This window comes from Phoxinus phoxinus (assembly GCF_949152265.1).
Source record: "Phoxinus phoxinus genome assembly, chromosome: 3".
Taxonomy (NCBI): domain Eukaryota; kingdom Metazoa; phylum Chordata; class Actinopteri; order Cypriniformes; family Leuciscidae; genus Phoxinus; species Phoxinus phoxinus.
This window is the reverse complement of record NC_136878.1, coordinates 11,567,321-11,582,764: the sequence shown is the minus strand read 5'-3', so window position 1 is coordinate 11,582,764 and position 15,444 is coordinate 11,567,321. Positions and strand designations below refer to the sequence as shown.

At 36.6% G+C, this 15,444-nt stretch overlaps 1 protein-coding gene across 4 annotated transcripts; it reads right to left on the bottom strand.

The window, feature by feature from the left end:
* Window positions 1–4,678: 4,678 nt before the first annotated feature.
* On the bottom strand, window positions 4,679–15,437 carry mvk (mevalonate kinase). 4 transcript variants are annotated; one of them, XM_079608601.1, is made up of 11 exons: window positions 15,325–15,419; window positions 15,039–15,117; window positions 14,005–14,152; window positions 13,701–13,839; window positions 12,142–12,297; window positions 11,334–11,437; window positions 11,200–11,245; window positions 10,349–10,439; window positions 9,172–9,291; window positions 7,844–7,997; window positions 4,679–5,220 (listed from the first exon to the last, which is right to left on the bottom strand). In XM_079608601.1, the coding sequence occupies exons 2-11, from the start codon at window positions 15,114–15,116 to the stop codon at window positions 5,069–5,071; spliced, it is 1,188 nt and encodes a 395-aa protein (XP_079464727.1). In that variant the 5' UTR covers window position 15,117; window positions 15,325–15,419; the 3' UTR covers window positions 4,679–5,068. The 4 variants fall into 4 exon arrangements, with proteins under 4 accessions (XP_079464727.1, XP_079464726.1, XP_079464725.1 ...); XM_079608599.1 differs by having other exon boundaries at window positions 4,682–5,220; window positions 13,701–13,842; XM_079608600.1 differs by having other exon boundaries at window positions 15,039–15,437.
* Window positions 15,438–15,444: the final 7 nt, after the last annotated feature.

The window sequence follows — 15,444 nt, the reverse complement described above, 5'->3', positions numbered from 1 at the left end:
TTTGTTGGACAGACTTCAAAACTGCCAATAGTGTTTAACTCATAGCCGGCCCTATCAAGGGCTCTCATGTCCGAGAGCAGGAGGGAAGGGAAGAGGAGAAGTCGATAACGATTTGGGGGATCCAATTTTGTGCAATTGTTTGTCAGCACAAACACTAGGCACATGACTAGCAGCAGGTCAGGGGGATTTGGGTGGCGTGGGCCGGTCCTGTGCCCCCCTCTTCTGGTTAAAGCCAGCTTTACTCATTCATCTGTTCCCCCTCGAAACGGCCGACGTCGCCTTCTCCTCCCTCCGCTAATCCGGTTACCGCATTCACAGGCAGTACCCTCTCTCTTTTCATTACAGCAGATCAAAGATTGAAAAGCGATTCCTCAATCTGTCTGAGGATGAGATCCAAATTGGATCGGGCTAAAGTGGATGTGGCAGCAGGGAGAAAATGGGAAAGGAAGATGATGCGACTCATTTTTACCCTTTAAAGCTGATAGCATCAGATGAAGCAATATTCAGAGTGTGTATGAACAGGTTGGTGGCCAGTTTGTGGGTAAATGCCACACGCCATGATTGACGAGAGGACAACGGCTCACTTCTGGGGTCTGAGGAGGTCACTTCCTCGGAGCACTGCGGTTGTTCCGCTGAGGCAGATTCTTAAACATCAATGTACTCCAGAGGTGTAAATCTGATTTATGAAAGTAAAAATAGTGCACTTCGCCTCAAAAGTTTAGGGTCGTTAAGATTTGCTCACGAATACAGCAAACACTATAATATTATAATAGTATTAGTATTGTATTGTTACAATTTAAAACAACTGTTCTATACGGTTCTAGATTTTAAAATGTCATTTATTCTTGTGGCGGCAAACTAAATTTTGAGCAGCTTCATTGTTGCAAGATCCTTCAGAAATCATTTTAATATGCTGATTTGAAGCTCAAGGCAACTCTTATCAATGTTGAAAACGGTTGTGCCGTGTAATGTTTTTGAGATGCATATTTTTTTCAGGATTCTTTGATGAATAGAACATTTTCAAAAACGTCATTTGTTAAAATATATATTTTTGTAGCATTATAAATGTCTTCACTGTACTTAATTATCAATTTAATGCATCCTTGCTGAATAAACTACCATTAAAAAGTTTTGGGGTCAGTAAGATTTTTTTTTTAAAGAAATTAATAGAGTGAGCAAAACAGGCAAAATGTGAGTATGTTGTCATTAAAAGTAACTGTTCAAGCTCTTAAAGGGATAGTTCAAACAAAGATGTCCATTGAAAGTCAATGGGGTCCAATGTTGTTTTTGATCTAAACTGATGTGCATTATATGGACAAAAACCGAATTTTGTTTTCTGCACAAAACATAAATAGCCTAAGACAAAACAAATATGCTAATAATACAATTAAGACAAAAGACGAAGAAAATTACACTTGCCAGGAAAACCTGTTGCATGCAGGCGCTAAGTTAAGACTGTATCGTCGATTCGTTAGGGCTTATCAGTCTTACTTTTCGTAATCAAATTAGACCAATCTACTTTTTTATGTAACTGATTGAAAAGTTATGACCAGTCTTGAAGAAAAAAAATTTGATGAATAACTTGTAAGACAGTTTTTGCAACCGGCCTGGTCTTACACTCCGAAACGCACCTGGATTAAAAGGTTTAGTTCACCCAAAAATGTTGTCAGTAATTACTCGCCCTCATGTTGTTCCAACCCCGTAAGATTCTTCGGAACACAAATTAAGATATTTTTTGATTAAATCTGAGAGCTGTCTCACTCCTCCATAGGCTTCTATTGTAATTGAAACTTGCCGGCCAAGAAAGTTATTAAACAGAAGCGCTGCGCTGTTAGACTAGGGGAACACACTCAGAGGCCCACAAAAAAGAAAATTAATAGTTGAATAATGTTGTTATTTTGGTTTTGCTCACAAAAAGTATTCTCGTCGCTTGATAAACATATGGTTGAGGGCCATTCCACCGAAAGGGTGACATTTCTGTCCCCAGGACATTGTATGTATAAAATTGCATGAAAATTAACTCTAAAATACATTTTATTATTAAGCAAAATGTCCTGCACATTAAGCTAACTACAAATTTAAAATGTATAATTAAAAACATAAATAAAAACTACATAGAACACAAAAAAATTGCATTTTCTGCATGTCCCCACTCTCTATCTCTAAACTTTACCATGAAATATAATGATTAAAATCCTTCAGAAATCTGAATTTGTTTGCATTGTTTTGTGACATTATATCCAATCCATGCTTTAGAATGTATTTTTTTCATGAGAAAAAAATATTTTATCTAATATTTTAGATAAAATACATATTTTAGTCGTGTCCCCGGGTTTTCACTCAGTCCTGTTACCCTAACACATCCCCCCCTCTGAAAAACTTGGAATATTCCAAAAGACACATTTTCAACAGGAAGTTGCATCATCTGGATCTTCTGAAGGCAATGGGAAGACCATAAGTAAGTCCTCTCATTTTAATTTTTGTATACTTGATGAAATTGTAAATATGACTGAGAAGGTTAATCTCAGCATACTGTCCTGTTACCTAAATTATTTCTTAGATTTTATTTGTTTATTTTAAAAATATTCACTTTTGGCCAGTCACTAGAATTTGCTCAGTGTCCTCATGCTATTAACTGTATGCTATGTGGCCGTATGCCATGTATTTGATAATGTTTTGCTTAAAAACTCAATCCTGTTACTTTCAGTCCTGTTACTTATATGAAAAATAACAGGAGTGAGTTAAAGTAACAGGAGTGAGTAGAGTCCTCTGTTTTGTTGATTTAATACTGTAAATATGAGTTGATATAATACTTTTCACCTGAATTATGAGTTTTAAGGTTGTAATTACTTATATTGTAGACATTAGCATTAGTTTTACAATGTGAACACCATACTTCCAGGAAGCCAGTCCACCATGAAGTGACTTAAACGTTTTGTCTTTGTCTTATATTTTGTAGAAGATGGAGAAAACCCATACTATGCAGGTGCCAGAAACACCCACCTATGGCATATTGCAATGGAAGGAGCGAGACACACTCGCAACCCTGTCTTTTCTCCCTTTTTTGAATTTTTTTTTAAAAGAAAATGCTTTTTCTTAACTTCCCTCCTTCTCTCTCTCCTTCTTTCTCTTTCCACCTCCTTCACTGTGAAGTACTACTAGCACATAGTACATCACTTCAACACAGAAATCTTATGCACACACAGTCATGTACACTCTCTCTCATACACACACATATGGACACTCATTCCTGTTACCCAATGTTCATTCCTGTTACCAAGTGTTCAGTCCTGTTACTATTATGTTTTCTTTTTCTAAAAAAATAGTGTTAAACCACTGTTTTTATCAGTTTTGTTTGGTCCATCATTTATACATTTGTTTAATAAATTAAATTATTCAAAAAATTATAAACTTGAGGCTTCGGTCTTCTTTAAAATGAAAAAATTGCTTCGTGTTTTTTGTTAAAATACACCTTCCCTTAATATATAGTGACTTTTTTGTCACAAATGTCAATTATTTTAACATATAACCAACAATTTCTTTAAAATAAACACTTTCTTGTGGGGAAAACAAAGGAATTAATTGACATGCTTTTAAACATGCTTTTTAAATGGCACATGAGTTTCGGTAACAGGACTGAGAAAACATGCGTCCATCTTTTGCTAAGAAACCTTGTAAAAAAATAAATAAAGTTGCCTGAGATTGACCAATACACATTCTGAATAGTTAAACATGTGTAGTATTAGATTCAGTGTTGAAAAATATAAAAAATAAAGTTTAATTTTGAAAAAGTTACAACAAGCAAATGTCACCCATTCGGTGGAATGGCTCTTGAGCCACTTGGACTTTTTTTTTAACAATGTCTTTAATAACTTTCTGGGCCGGCCTATGGAGCCTATGGAGGAGTGAGACAACTCTCAGATTTAATCAAAAATATCTTAATTTGTGTTCCGAAGATGAACGAAAGTCTTACAGGGTTGGAACTACATGAGGGTGAGTAATTACTGACAGAATTTTCATTTTTGGGTGAACTAAACCTTGGGTGAACTAAGCATGCTTGACGGCTTCGCATTTTCAAAACTGTCAGAACTCACTTTCAAAGGCGAAAACTCACTTTTCAAACTCACTTTCTCTGACCTCCCCAGGTCTTCTCAAATTGACTTGTTCAAGCATAAGAGACTCTGTCCTTCTGCCGGCCTTCAGTTTACAGGAACACATTAATCTCAGTGCAAATCCATTTCCTTTTCTCTAGCTCCAGGTCTTGCGTGCTGAAGATAGCCCTCTTTATCTGTTCCTCACAAAACACCACTAAAATTACACCCCTCTCCTGGGACTGTGGGGAAATGTGCTCCGCTCAAAGTGCAAAGCGTTTATTTCATCACTGCGCTTCACAGATCAGCTTGGTCTGCCTGCGTCTGGTCGACAGCCAAATGCATCCTTGCATCCGCTACTTGGCTTCAACCCCGTTATGGTGCAAAATATTCTGACAAAGAGCAAAGAACTGAAAAGTAATTACTTTGGGTTTAGTGACAGTAATACAACGGCTGTACTCAATCCAAAATGCTCCAAGCTGTGCTAGTTCTGGTCGGGAATGTGATCCGTGTTGAGAAACATTTTGGCAAATGAGATGATCGTCCTACATTTGCTAGGAATACACAGAAAGGACAGGAGATGATTTCTTGTGCAATATAGCTTTTAATGAAAAAGAATACTGGAATTTATTAAATATTATTTTAAATGAATTTCATTCATATGTATTTAAAATATCTATTATTTGCATTCACACACTAAAATTGACAGTATTAAATCCATGTGTTACACTCTGCTGCCATCTAGTGGCATCGATGTGTGAAGAAAAAAACATTCACAGTGCATAACCACTCTTGAGTGTAATAATACAAATATATTTCAAATAAGTCTTAATTCAACAGATGATTCGCTTTTGTTTTATATCATTTTCCAATTTTCAAAGAATGACTATGAACTACATTTGTCGAACCAAGATCCAGAGTAACAGCAGCAGCTAATGATAACAACGAAGCATAAAGTGCATTGTTTGCTTTGAGTCTCAGTAGCTGTTGAGGATCTTCAGTATGTCCTGACCGAGCGCAGCAGATGAGTGCTGCTGTACCCCAGGAGCTCCAATACTGGTCTCCCAGCAGTCAAAGCCACAAGACTTTAACTCCTCAAAGGTGCTCTGAATCACTGATGCATCTGTCTCTGCAAGCAAAAAGGACGAAAACATACCCATTAACACCAAGACCTAGACAAATTACTCTATAAAACAAAAGCTCCATGGAGTTTAAGCTAAATGTGTAAATGTGGAATTCCTGCATCACTGAACCAAATTGCATTCAATAATATAATATAATATAACGTTTAGGGTCGTTGTATTTAAAAAAAAAGAAAGAAAGAAAGAAAGAAATTAATACTTTAATTCAGCAAGGATGCATTAAATTGATCAAAAGTGACAGTAAAGTCATTAATACTGCTATACAAGAAATGCTGTTCTTTTGAACAATCCTGAAAACAAATGCATCATGGTTTCCACAAAAATAGCAGCACAATGTATCAACAAACAGTTTTCAGCATTGACAATAATAATAAAGGTTTCTTGAGCACCAATTCATCATATAATAATGTTTCTGAAGAACCATGTGACACTGAAGACTGGAGTAATAATGCTGAAAATTCAGCTTAAATTACATTTTAAATAAGAAAACAGTTATTTTAAATTGTAATAATATTTAACAATATTACTGCTTTCACTGTATTTTTGATCAAATATATGCAACCTTTGTGTACAGTGTGCATCAGAAACTTAATTAAATTTACTAAGCCCAAACTTTTTATATATTATATTATATTATATATTATATTGGGAGGATTGGATACAAGATTTGTGCAGGAAGTAACACTGGAATTACTGACAACCTGTTTCAAGGCAGTACAGAATTGGTTCTTTTGGGAGACAATGAACAGCTATATAACACACTACATGAAAGGTAATACCCGAAAAGCATAATGGAGACCTTTAAATAACGCTGAGATGGCAAACAACCTGATTTAAAGGAGCGACAGGACACACAACAGCTGAGAAAGACCAATAAAGAAAAGGACTTTACCTCAGAAGTCTCAATTCAACCCTAACAAGGCATGCCTAGAAATGACAATGTCACATTCTCAAGCTGCTAGGCTAACAACATTACACCATAAACGTTGCCCGGCTTCTTCCTGCATTGTGTCTCCTCTTTATTGGAGGCTGTTTTTGAGGGTTCTAAGATCCTTATTAAAATTCAATGCGTTAGTGGCTTCAGGCATAAACAAAGAGTGTGGCCCAGCCCCAGTCTGACAGCTTCTGTGTCAAGTTGTTAGCTTTGTCAGACAAGAGTGACAAGCAAGATTTACCTCACAAATCGCATTAAACAGTCACGCAGTCTGCAGGGTGCCACCCTCATGGAGACTTTTCAAACAATAGGCAGCAATCAGACTGATTAACCACAGGAAGCATATAAAAAATACACACCATAGGGTTCCATGAAGACATTTCATACAAAAACCATAATGATTGGTGCAATTATAATAAATCAGGTGTCAGAATTGACAGAAGATTGTCTAGTTGTCTACACAAATATATTACAAAGCCCTAGCAATATTAGGGGTAATGAATGACAAGTAACGTGAGTTACGTAATCAGATTACTTTTTTCAAGTAACTAGTAAAGTACTCAGATATTTAGCTGTAAATTTAAGAGTTACTTTTTCAAATAAGTAATGCAAGTTTCTTTGTTTTCCCATTTATTAACTGTCACCTCTCCTGTCCCCATGTTGAGAGAAATTGGGAGTAAGTGCAGAGGCGTTGTGTGTGCGGTGTAAACATGATGGTTATTGTAGTTCTAGACTCAATGTGAGCAGACATTTGCTCATCTCACTTGCATAAAAACCGATTAATAAATAAAAACAGTGAAATGCAAACTCTCGCAAAACCTGCAATAACTAAATGTTAATTAACACACATGTAATTAATCTTACTTTATTAAAAAACAATTCCAGTGAAAAATGAACCTAGGGGTAATTAACACATGGTTACCGAGTCGATCGTTCTCTGGGATGCGTTTTCATGATAATCGAATGTAAAGAGTTGTATCTATAAAAACAGATTAGCTTATAATGCTAGTATATGGGGCATACAATAGGTAAAAGTAAATCGCTAGTTAATACCACTAACAAGGCTCAAAATAGCCTCACACTAACACGGTAGCATAATGAGGGTCCCTACATGCAAACCGAAGCATTGAGAACTTTGTAAGTGTACAGACAGTTTAATAAGAAGATACTTTATAAAGACAGTACATTACGCGTATACAGGCAGGAGCCATCTTGGAAAACATTCTCGACTAGTCGAGCCACAAACGCCGTGCTAAGTGAGCTGGTCGATAGGAATTACGTTTGTGAAATCTAACGTAGCATAGCGTTCGTGGCTCGACTAGTCGAGATTGTGCTTCATTATGCTACCGTGTTAGTGTGAGGCTATTTTGAGCCTTGTTAGTGGTATTAACTAGCAATTTACTTTTACCTATTATATGCCCCATATACTAGCGTTATAAGCTAATCTGTTTTTATAGATAAAACTCTTTACATTCGATTATCTTGAAAACGCATCCCAGAGAACAATCGACTCGGTAACCATGTGTTAATTACACCTAGGTTCATTTTTCACCGGAATTGTCCATTAACCAATGTCTTTTCTTCTGACTTTTGATGGTCCAACCATACGAATAAGCAAACATATTAAAAAAAATTTTTTTATCTTTGTTGTGGTATTCTGGTGTGTATATTGGTACCTGGCCGTAGGAGAGTGATTCCACAGCCTCCTCCTCCTGCCCCCGTCAGTTTGCTGTGCAGACCCCTGGCCAAAGTGACCCTACACAGTGTGTCCAAAGATGTGTGACCCACACCCATCACATTCAGATGGTGCTGGTTTATATCAATCAGCTCCTGATGACAAATAACACAGAGGAAAGGATCAATAAAATCCATCCATCCAGCCATCAGGGCTTTATCTGAATAGATATATTGATCATTTCTTTGGTCTCTTGCCACTTTGTACTTAAAGGAGATTTGAGGGAGGACAGGCATTTATGGGCAGAAAACAGGATAAAGATTCAAACTTGCTCTTCTGCCCAACCCAAATCAATGTGTAATGCGCAAAACTGCTGGGCCATGTCTCCAACAACATCTCTTGTATAATGTAACAAGATTTTCAGGAATACAATAATTGATCATTATACTGGTTGTTCACTACACAACATTTTCTGTTTGCTGCAAGTGTGATGGATATTGATATGACCCCAGAATCATCTTGGGTTAAAGAAAAGGCAGACATCCACTTTGATTTATGTCTGACTGTATGATATATGTCTCAGCTAAGATTTGGTCACAGTTGATACCGCTGACTGGGAATTTTAAGTCACCAGCCCATGTCCATTCGGACCGACTCATTTACATGCAAAAATGTAATAATGAAACACAAAGCATTAATATTATTAATATTAATATCATTAGATTATTAATAAACTGTCTGCTTAATATCTGTCTGCTTAATATCAGCTAACACTTTATTCTGTCCCTCAACAGACATTCTACTGACTATAAGTAATTTGGCAACTACAAGTCAACTTATTCTACTAACCAGAACCCTAACACCTAACCCTAACCTAGCAGTCTACTGAGAGTCTAATAATACTCTAATGAGAGTTAGTTGACATGTAGTTGAAAAGTTACTTATAGTTAGTAGAATGTCTAAAGTGGATTATCAAAATAAAGTGTAACCAAAAAGACAAAGACATTTAAATGGTTACAAAAATATTTCAAATAAATGCAGCTCTTTTGACATTTCATTTATCAAAGAATCCTAAATAAAATTAGGTTTTCCACAAAAAATATTACACAGCACAACTTTTTTCAGCACTAATAATGTGAAATGTTTTTGAGCACCAAATCATTAAAAAAAGAAAACTATCAATCCCAAAAGTTTTAACCGTATTAAATAGCAAAAGCAACTGCTGAATTTTTTTTCCTACCATGAAAGAAATCTTTCTGATTCCCCAAAGTGTCTGGTTCAAATTATCATTATATACTTGTTTCTGAAGAAAAATCTGTGTGAGAGTACCTCCAGTATGTTGTAGTGCTCAGCTGAAGGTCCGTGTGTGGCCATCTCTGTGAGAGTCTGTTCACAGGTGCAGGACACGGCGCTGACGGACTCCAGAACTGGCTTCATTACGGAGGGAAACTGCAAAACAACACAGTGCAGAGGACTAAAAGGACAGATAAGTGCTGGACAAACACAGCTATGGGAACAAGATTATTCATCAAGAAAAATCAGCTTAAGCTTGTCACAGTAAAAGATCATTATAATTGTCAAGTCAAGCAGAATATCACCATACAACTGCAAATCAAACTCTTGCCATTTGGAAATAACAGTCCAATGTACTATGTCGTCGACATTTTCTAATAACTGATGAATTCGCGATTAGTTCGGCTGCAGGTTGGGGTACTTAACTGGTTTGGGGTTAAAAATATCATGCACTTTTGCCAGCTGCCATTAAATTGGCAGACGAAGATGAATAATAATGTTTGTATGCCAGCTAGTAGGCTGGAGTGTGAAGTACTGGCTGGCGCGCAAAAAAAATCAATGGCATCTGCTCTTGGGTGTTTTACTAAGTGTGAAGTATGATGTACTGCTATTGTGCTGAATTGAATAAATCAGATATTCAGCTGATCGAATGAGGAATTCCATATTATGTGAGGCAGGAGCATTAGCAAAAGCGTTCACCTCTCAAGCCTCCAACTTGGCCCAACAACCAGACATTCTATAAACTATCTCCTTTTATCTCCTTTTTTCCAGAAGAAAGTGCGGTTTGGAGTAACATGAGGGTGGGTCATGATGAATCATTTTTGGGTCAACCATACCTTTAAAACTAATTCTAAAAGAGGGTGGAAATGGCTGATTAAAACTAAATTGCGCCTGTTCACGGCTTATTCCTTTGACAAAAGTGTAGAATATGACCCCTTTCACGTCTGTCCTGACTCTTTACTCTTTTCCACCCCAATAATACCGGAATTCCACTTGGCCAATCGGGATGTGCCAGCAGTGAGGCTACCTGCTGCCGTTGTCAGGGTAACCGAGCACAGGAGCGTTGGCAGAGTGTTTCATTTGGAGCTCTTCTAAAAGGCACTCAGCACCGGGCCCCTGGAGTGTTCCTCCCTCACACAACACCGGCCATTATGCTAATTGAAGGGCACAGGAATAAAAATATGGAAGAGGGTGGGAGGGAGCCATTTACTACCTTGTTAATTTTGTCCTTCACTCCAGAAACAAGCACTTTGGTGCTACGTGGTACTTTGGTGTTAGTGAGAAGGATCCTCAGAATGGGGACCCTGGGGATAAAATGAACCCAATAGCACACTTAGAAAATGATGTTGGTTCTGTAATTTCACAGAAATAACTTTTTATAAACACTGCCTGGACACAAAAAAAGTCGCTGTTTGGAGCTGAATAGGCTAATACTTGTAAGTTGTATATGTGTATATACAAAAGTCTTTGGGATGTGCTGGAGTAGACTTTACAGAGTGCTTGAATATTGCATTGTCAATACAAGATCTTGACCAAAAAACGATGCACCTTTTGATGGAAACATCACCACAACATTTATTTCCATCAAGAGGTGCATACATTTTTGGTCAAGATCTTGTATTGACAGAGTCCAGCACTCTGTAAAGTCTCCTCCAGCACATCCCAAAGACTCTCAATGAATTTAAGGTCTGGACTCAGAGGTGCCAATTCATGTGTGAAAATTATCCTTCATGCTCCCTCTCAACCATTTCACAATTTGAGCTGATGAATCTTGACATTGTCATCCTGGAGTATGGCCATGATGCATCTTCCTACATGGTTGTTTAAGAAATGAAATCTACACACTTCATCAATTAGGGTTAACAAATGGTTGCCAAAACATATAACATGCTAGAATCACAATAATCACTGCAATAATGATCCAGTCATAGACTCTTAAGTATTTGCCTATTTAAATCCAAACAGCAATTTTTTTTTTTGCCAGGCAGTGTACTTTACTGATAAATTGGAACAGTAACTTAAAAAATATATTGTGAAAATAGTTTTTGCAGAGTAAAACTTTACCAGCTTAGTGGAGTTATATTCCCAGCATGGTATCTTAAAAAGCCACCTGTCATAGAAAGCATAAAGTGATGTATTACACACACAAAATACATCAAATGAAGAAGCATCATGAATGCATAAGACAGCAGTCATACCCCATGTGCCCACAGCATTATCCACCCCAGAAGGGTTCCCATGGATGATCTTCTCGCCCATGAACGCCCACCTGTTAATCAGCTCCGTCTCTTCTTTACACCATCTACAAAACAGAACATTTTCAGCAGGTGCACAACAATTATTGCTGCTAATGGCCTTTAAAACAAATAAAAGGGCAATAAAGTCTTTTTAAGGAATTAATACTTTTATTCAGCCAGGATGCATTAAATTGATCAAAGTTGTCCGTAAAGACATTTATAATGGTACTTAAGTTTCCACAGAAATATTAAGCAGCATTAAGCAGAAAATTCAGCTTTGACATCACAAGAATAAATTTAATTTTTAAAAACATATTCAAATTAATATTAAAAATAGGAAGAGGACAGGAACAATTATGGGGGTGAACATCTGCATAACAGCATAAGCACTGCAGCTAAATGCGAATGAGCATGACCAGAAGAGCAATTCTAGATTTGACCCCTTTTTATACTTTTATCCTGTATTTCAAACCACACATTTTCAAAAACCTGGATGGATCTTTGAGAGGATAGAGGAAGGACAATGTCTTTGGAATTCTTAGTTAATATCATTCATCAGCTCCTTGGTTGCTTAATTCATCATTTGATTTTAGATGATCAGATGCATCTATTAAAAGGGTGGTGTAGCAATAACTAACAATCTGGTCTGGTAACCAAAAGATTGCAGGTTGTTTAAAGGGGACTCTCCCTGTAAAAAAGTCAATGAAACAATCCTTACCTACATTATCTACACATGAAAGCCCCATAATCCATTGTAATGAAGTGTTACCTGGCTGACTCCTGCTGTGGCGTAAGAGGAGACGATATGGTGCCTCTGGCAGACAGCAGAGCGGCAGACAGACAAACATTATAGGCGGCACTGGAGCCTAAACCAGCTCCTGTGGGCAACTCTGACCACACTGACACTGTGATGCTGGACAGAGCTCTGGAAAAAAACAGCAGCAAATATCAAAAGCCCAAATTACAACAATGTTCATATGAAGCTTTCAAATATATGCAGATTTAAAGTGCCCCTATTTTGCTATTTTAAAGTTTCCTAATTTTGTTTTGGAGGTCTCCCACAATAGCTTTACATGCATCCAAGGTCAAAAAACACTTTAATTTTACCATAATATACAATTATAGCTTCACCTCTTTTTTCACAGTGCCTGAAATGGTTTGATCAAGGATTCAGTCTCTCTGAGCTAACTCTGCTCTGATTGGTCAGATGGCCTAGTCTGTTGTTATTGGTCTACCGCTTACAGTGCGTGTCAGAAACGAAATGACCATTACCATAACTGAATTTCAGCTAAGGAGGCTTCCCCAGCACTTGTACACGGCTTATGCTACCGCTAACATGGACGTCGAGGTCACTTCTGTGATTTGGGAAAAGCACGTAAAAGTCCTGGCAGAAAGGGATGCATAAGGATGTAGTGTAACGACGCCCAGTTCCAGGAATGCACAATTTTTTGTTGTTGATAGTACTAGTTTCCAACAATTATATAATGTTTGGCTCGAGGTCATGGTTTTACAAACCTATATAGGTAGTTACGAACCTGTTCTTTCTTTCGAGGGACAATAACTACATTTGTTGTGCACTTTGAAACTTTGCAGACCTTTACATCCACAAACAGCTATATTACACAATACATGAAAGGTAACATCTTTAAAATATAGAGATGAGGGTATTTAATTAAGATTGCTGTTGTATTCTGTCTCATAGTGTGAACATGTGCTCAGTGTTTCCTTACCATCGTTGGTATATTGTCCATTACATTTGTTGGCATTGTTTATTTCTATTACATTGTTGTTATCTGTCTCATAGTGTTAACATGTGCTCAGTGTCTCTTACCGTCGTTGGTATATTGTCTATTACCATTGTTGGTATATTGTCTATTACCATTGTTGGTATATTGTCTATTATCATCGTTGGATATTGTCCGTTAACCATGGTTTGGATTGTACTCCTATTACATTGTTGGTAACAACTGCTGTCATAAAAACTAAATTGTTATTGTGGTAACGCCACCGTGATATATTATTTGTAAATAATCTGAGAGCACAGTAAATATGAAGCCTAAATATCAATTACAAATGGTGATGCTGGGGTGCGATTAAATAAGTTGTCTTCTTCCCACTCCCTTTCAGGCAGAATTGAAATTGATTGTTATATTTGAATAATGTATTTTTTTTTGTTTTTGTTTTTTAACTATATTGTCTACCTTCATTTTTTTTTTTGTGCTATTGCCTGGAATAAACGAAAAAAAAAAAAAAAAAAAAAAGAAAAACATCTGAAAAAGCATAATAGGGCACTTTAATAAATTATGTAGAGTTGAACAGTGTTCTTACTCTGCAAAAACAGTCAGGTACATGTAGAGGAAAGCCAACACTGCCATGCTTCTTGTGTCTGTGGAATCATCTAAAATGCCAGTGAATTCACGTAGTCTCTTCAAAAGATCTGCATCAAGTTCCTTCAGGTCACCCTGCTCTGCTGAAACAATGAACAGTCAAAGAAACACAGGCCAGAGATGATTGCTTTCCGACACTGCATTATTACAACTTCAATGAATATACAGGGGTAAATAATGACAGAGTTTTAATTTTTGGGTGAACTATTCTTTTAATAAAAAAACAAATATCTATCTTCTCTCACCTTCACAGCCAGCCAGAAGAGGCTGCAGTGCTGTTATTTCCCAGGCCAAAAAAGTGTCAATATTGGGGAGGTTAATACGCACTTCACCGGATGCTGTGGACTGCAGCCGCAGGTATGTGCGCAAATTCAAACTCACAGCCAAAGCAACCTGTTTAAGATCCATAAAGAACAGAAGAGGGACTTTAAAGGGAAAGTGAAAAATGTAAATAAATAAATTGTCATCACTGACTCACCCTCATGTTGTTCCAAACCTGTATGAGTTTCTTTCTTCTGTTAAACATAAATTAGGTATTTTGAAGAATTTTGGTAACCAGATGTAAAGATGATGGTAGCCATTGATGGTAGTCATTGATTTCCATAGTAGGAAAAAAATACTATGGAAGTCAATGGCTACCGTCAACTGTCTGGTTACCAACATTATTTAAAATATATTATTTTGTGTTAAACAGAAGAAAGAAACTCATACAGGTTTGGAACAACTTGAATTAAATAATATGCAATGAAATAATAACTTCTAAATAAATATTGGTAAAAAAAAACATGGCAGTAGCTGTTACTCTCTACATAACATTAATGTTACAGCTTGCTAAAAATCACAGTTACTGCCAAATGACACCTTAGCACTTTGTGTTAAAGGAAAATGTCAATCTTAGTACATTTTCAAGTTAGCATTTGATCTGTAATACCAACATTGTATGTTGTATTTTAAGATAAAACACAATTTTTGTATCAAAATGGAATAACTATAAAAATATTAAAACTATACTACATAAAAATTACATATTAATAAAAACACATTTTAAAAAAAGTATTCACATAAATGGAACTCAAACACAATAAATCACCAAAAGACTGCTGAAAATGATTTTCAGGCCCATCAGCTTTTAAAAAATAAAATTAAAAAATAATAATAATTATCCTAAACGAAATATCCTTCAAAACTATGATTTTTCTAAAACACTTTAATGAAGGAAAATCGCAAACTCGTAATTAAAAGACGTTAAAGATTTATGTCTGATGATTTAAACACCCACCTTTCCGTGCACGACAGAATGCTCACCGTGGAGAATGACTTTCCCTGGTGCTGAAACCAACAACTCTCTTGTTTGCATCCTGAATATTAGAACTTGGTCAAACTTCTGAATTTGCAAGATATTTCCCAGCAAATGTATCAGTATATGCTGAGCAAAGCAATACAACCTTGCTAAAATCTCATATTTGTGGTCATCCACCGAGCTTAACTCGTTGCACTATTCTTGTAGCAGATAAAAATAACAGTTTAGCTAAATAATCAAGAAATCCTGAAGTAAAGTGTCATACACAGTAACGCATCGCTTCGGCTGTCCATTGCCATACACGTGAATCTTCGCTGAAGTCTGACCCAATCAGGATTGAGCTCTCACATCGCTGACTCTAAACCCGCCTATCAGGATGAAGCTC

What these genes read in the sequence shown, in the direction of transcription:
- mvk (XM_079608598.1), bottom strand. Translation starts at nt 15,116, where the DNA reads ATGCAAACAAGAGAGTTGTTGGTTTCAGCACCAGGGAAAGTCATTCTC. An exon ending in CCACAGCAGGAGTCAGCCAG is followed by an intron (nt 11,438 to 12,141) that starts GTAACACTTCAT and finishes TCTGTTTTGTAG; the next exon opens with ATGGTGTAAAGAAGAGACGG. An exon ending in TAATGCTGTGGGCACATGGG is followed by an intron (nt 11,246 to 11,333) that starts GTATGACTGCTG and finishes TTTCTATGACAG; the next exon opens with GTGGCTTTTTAAGATACCAT.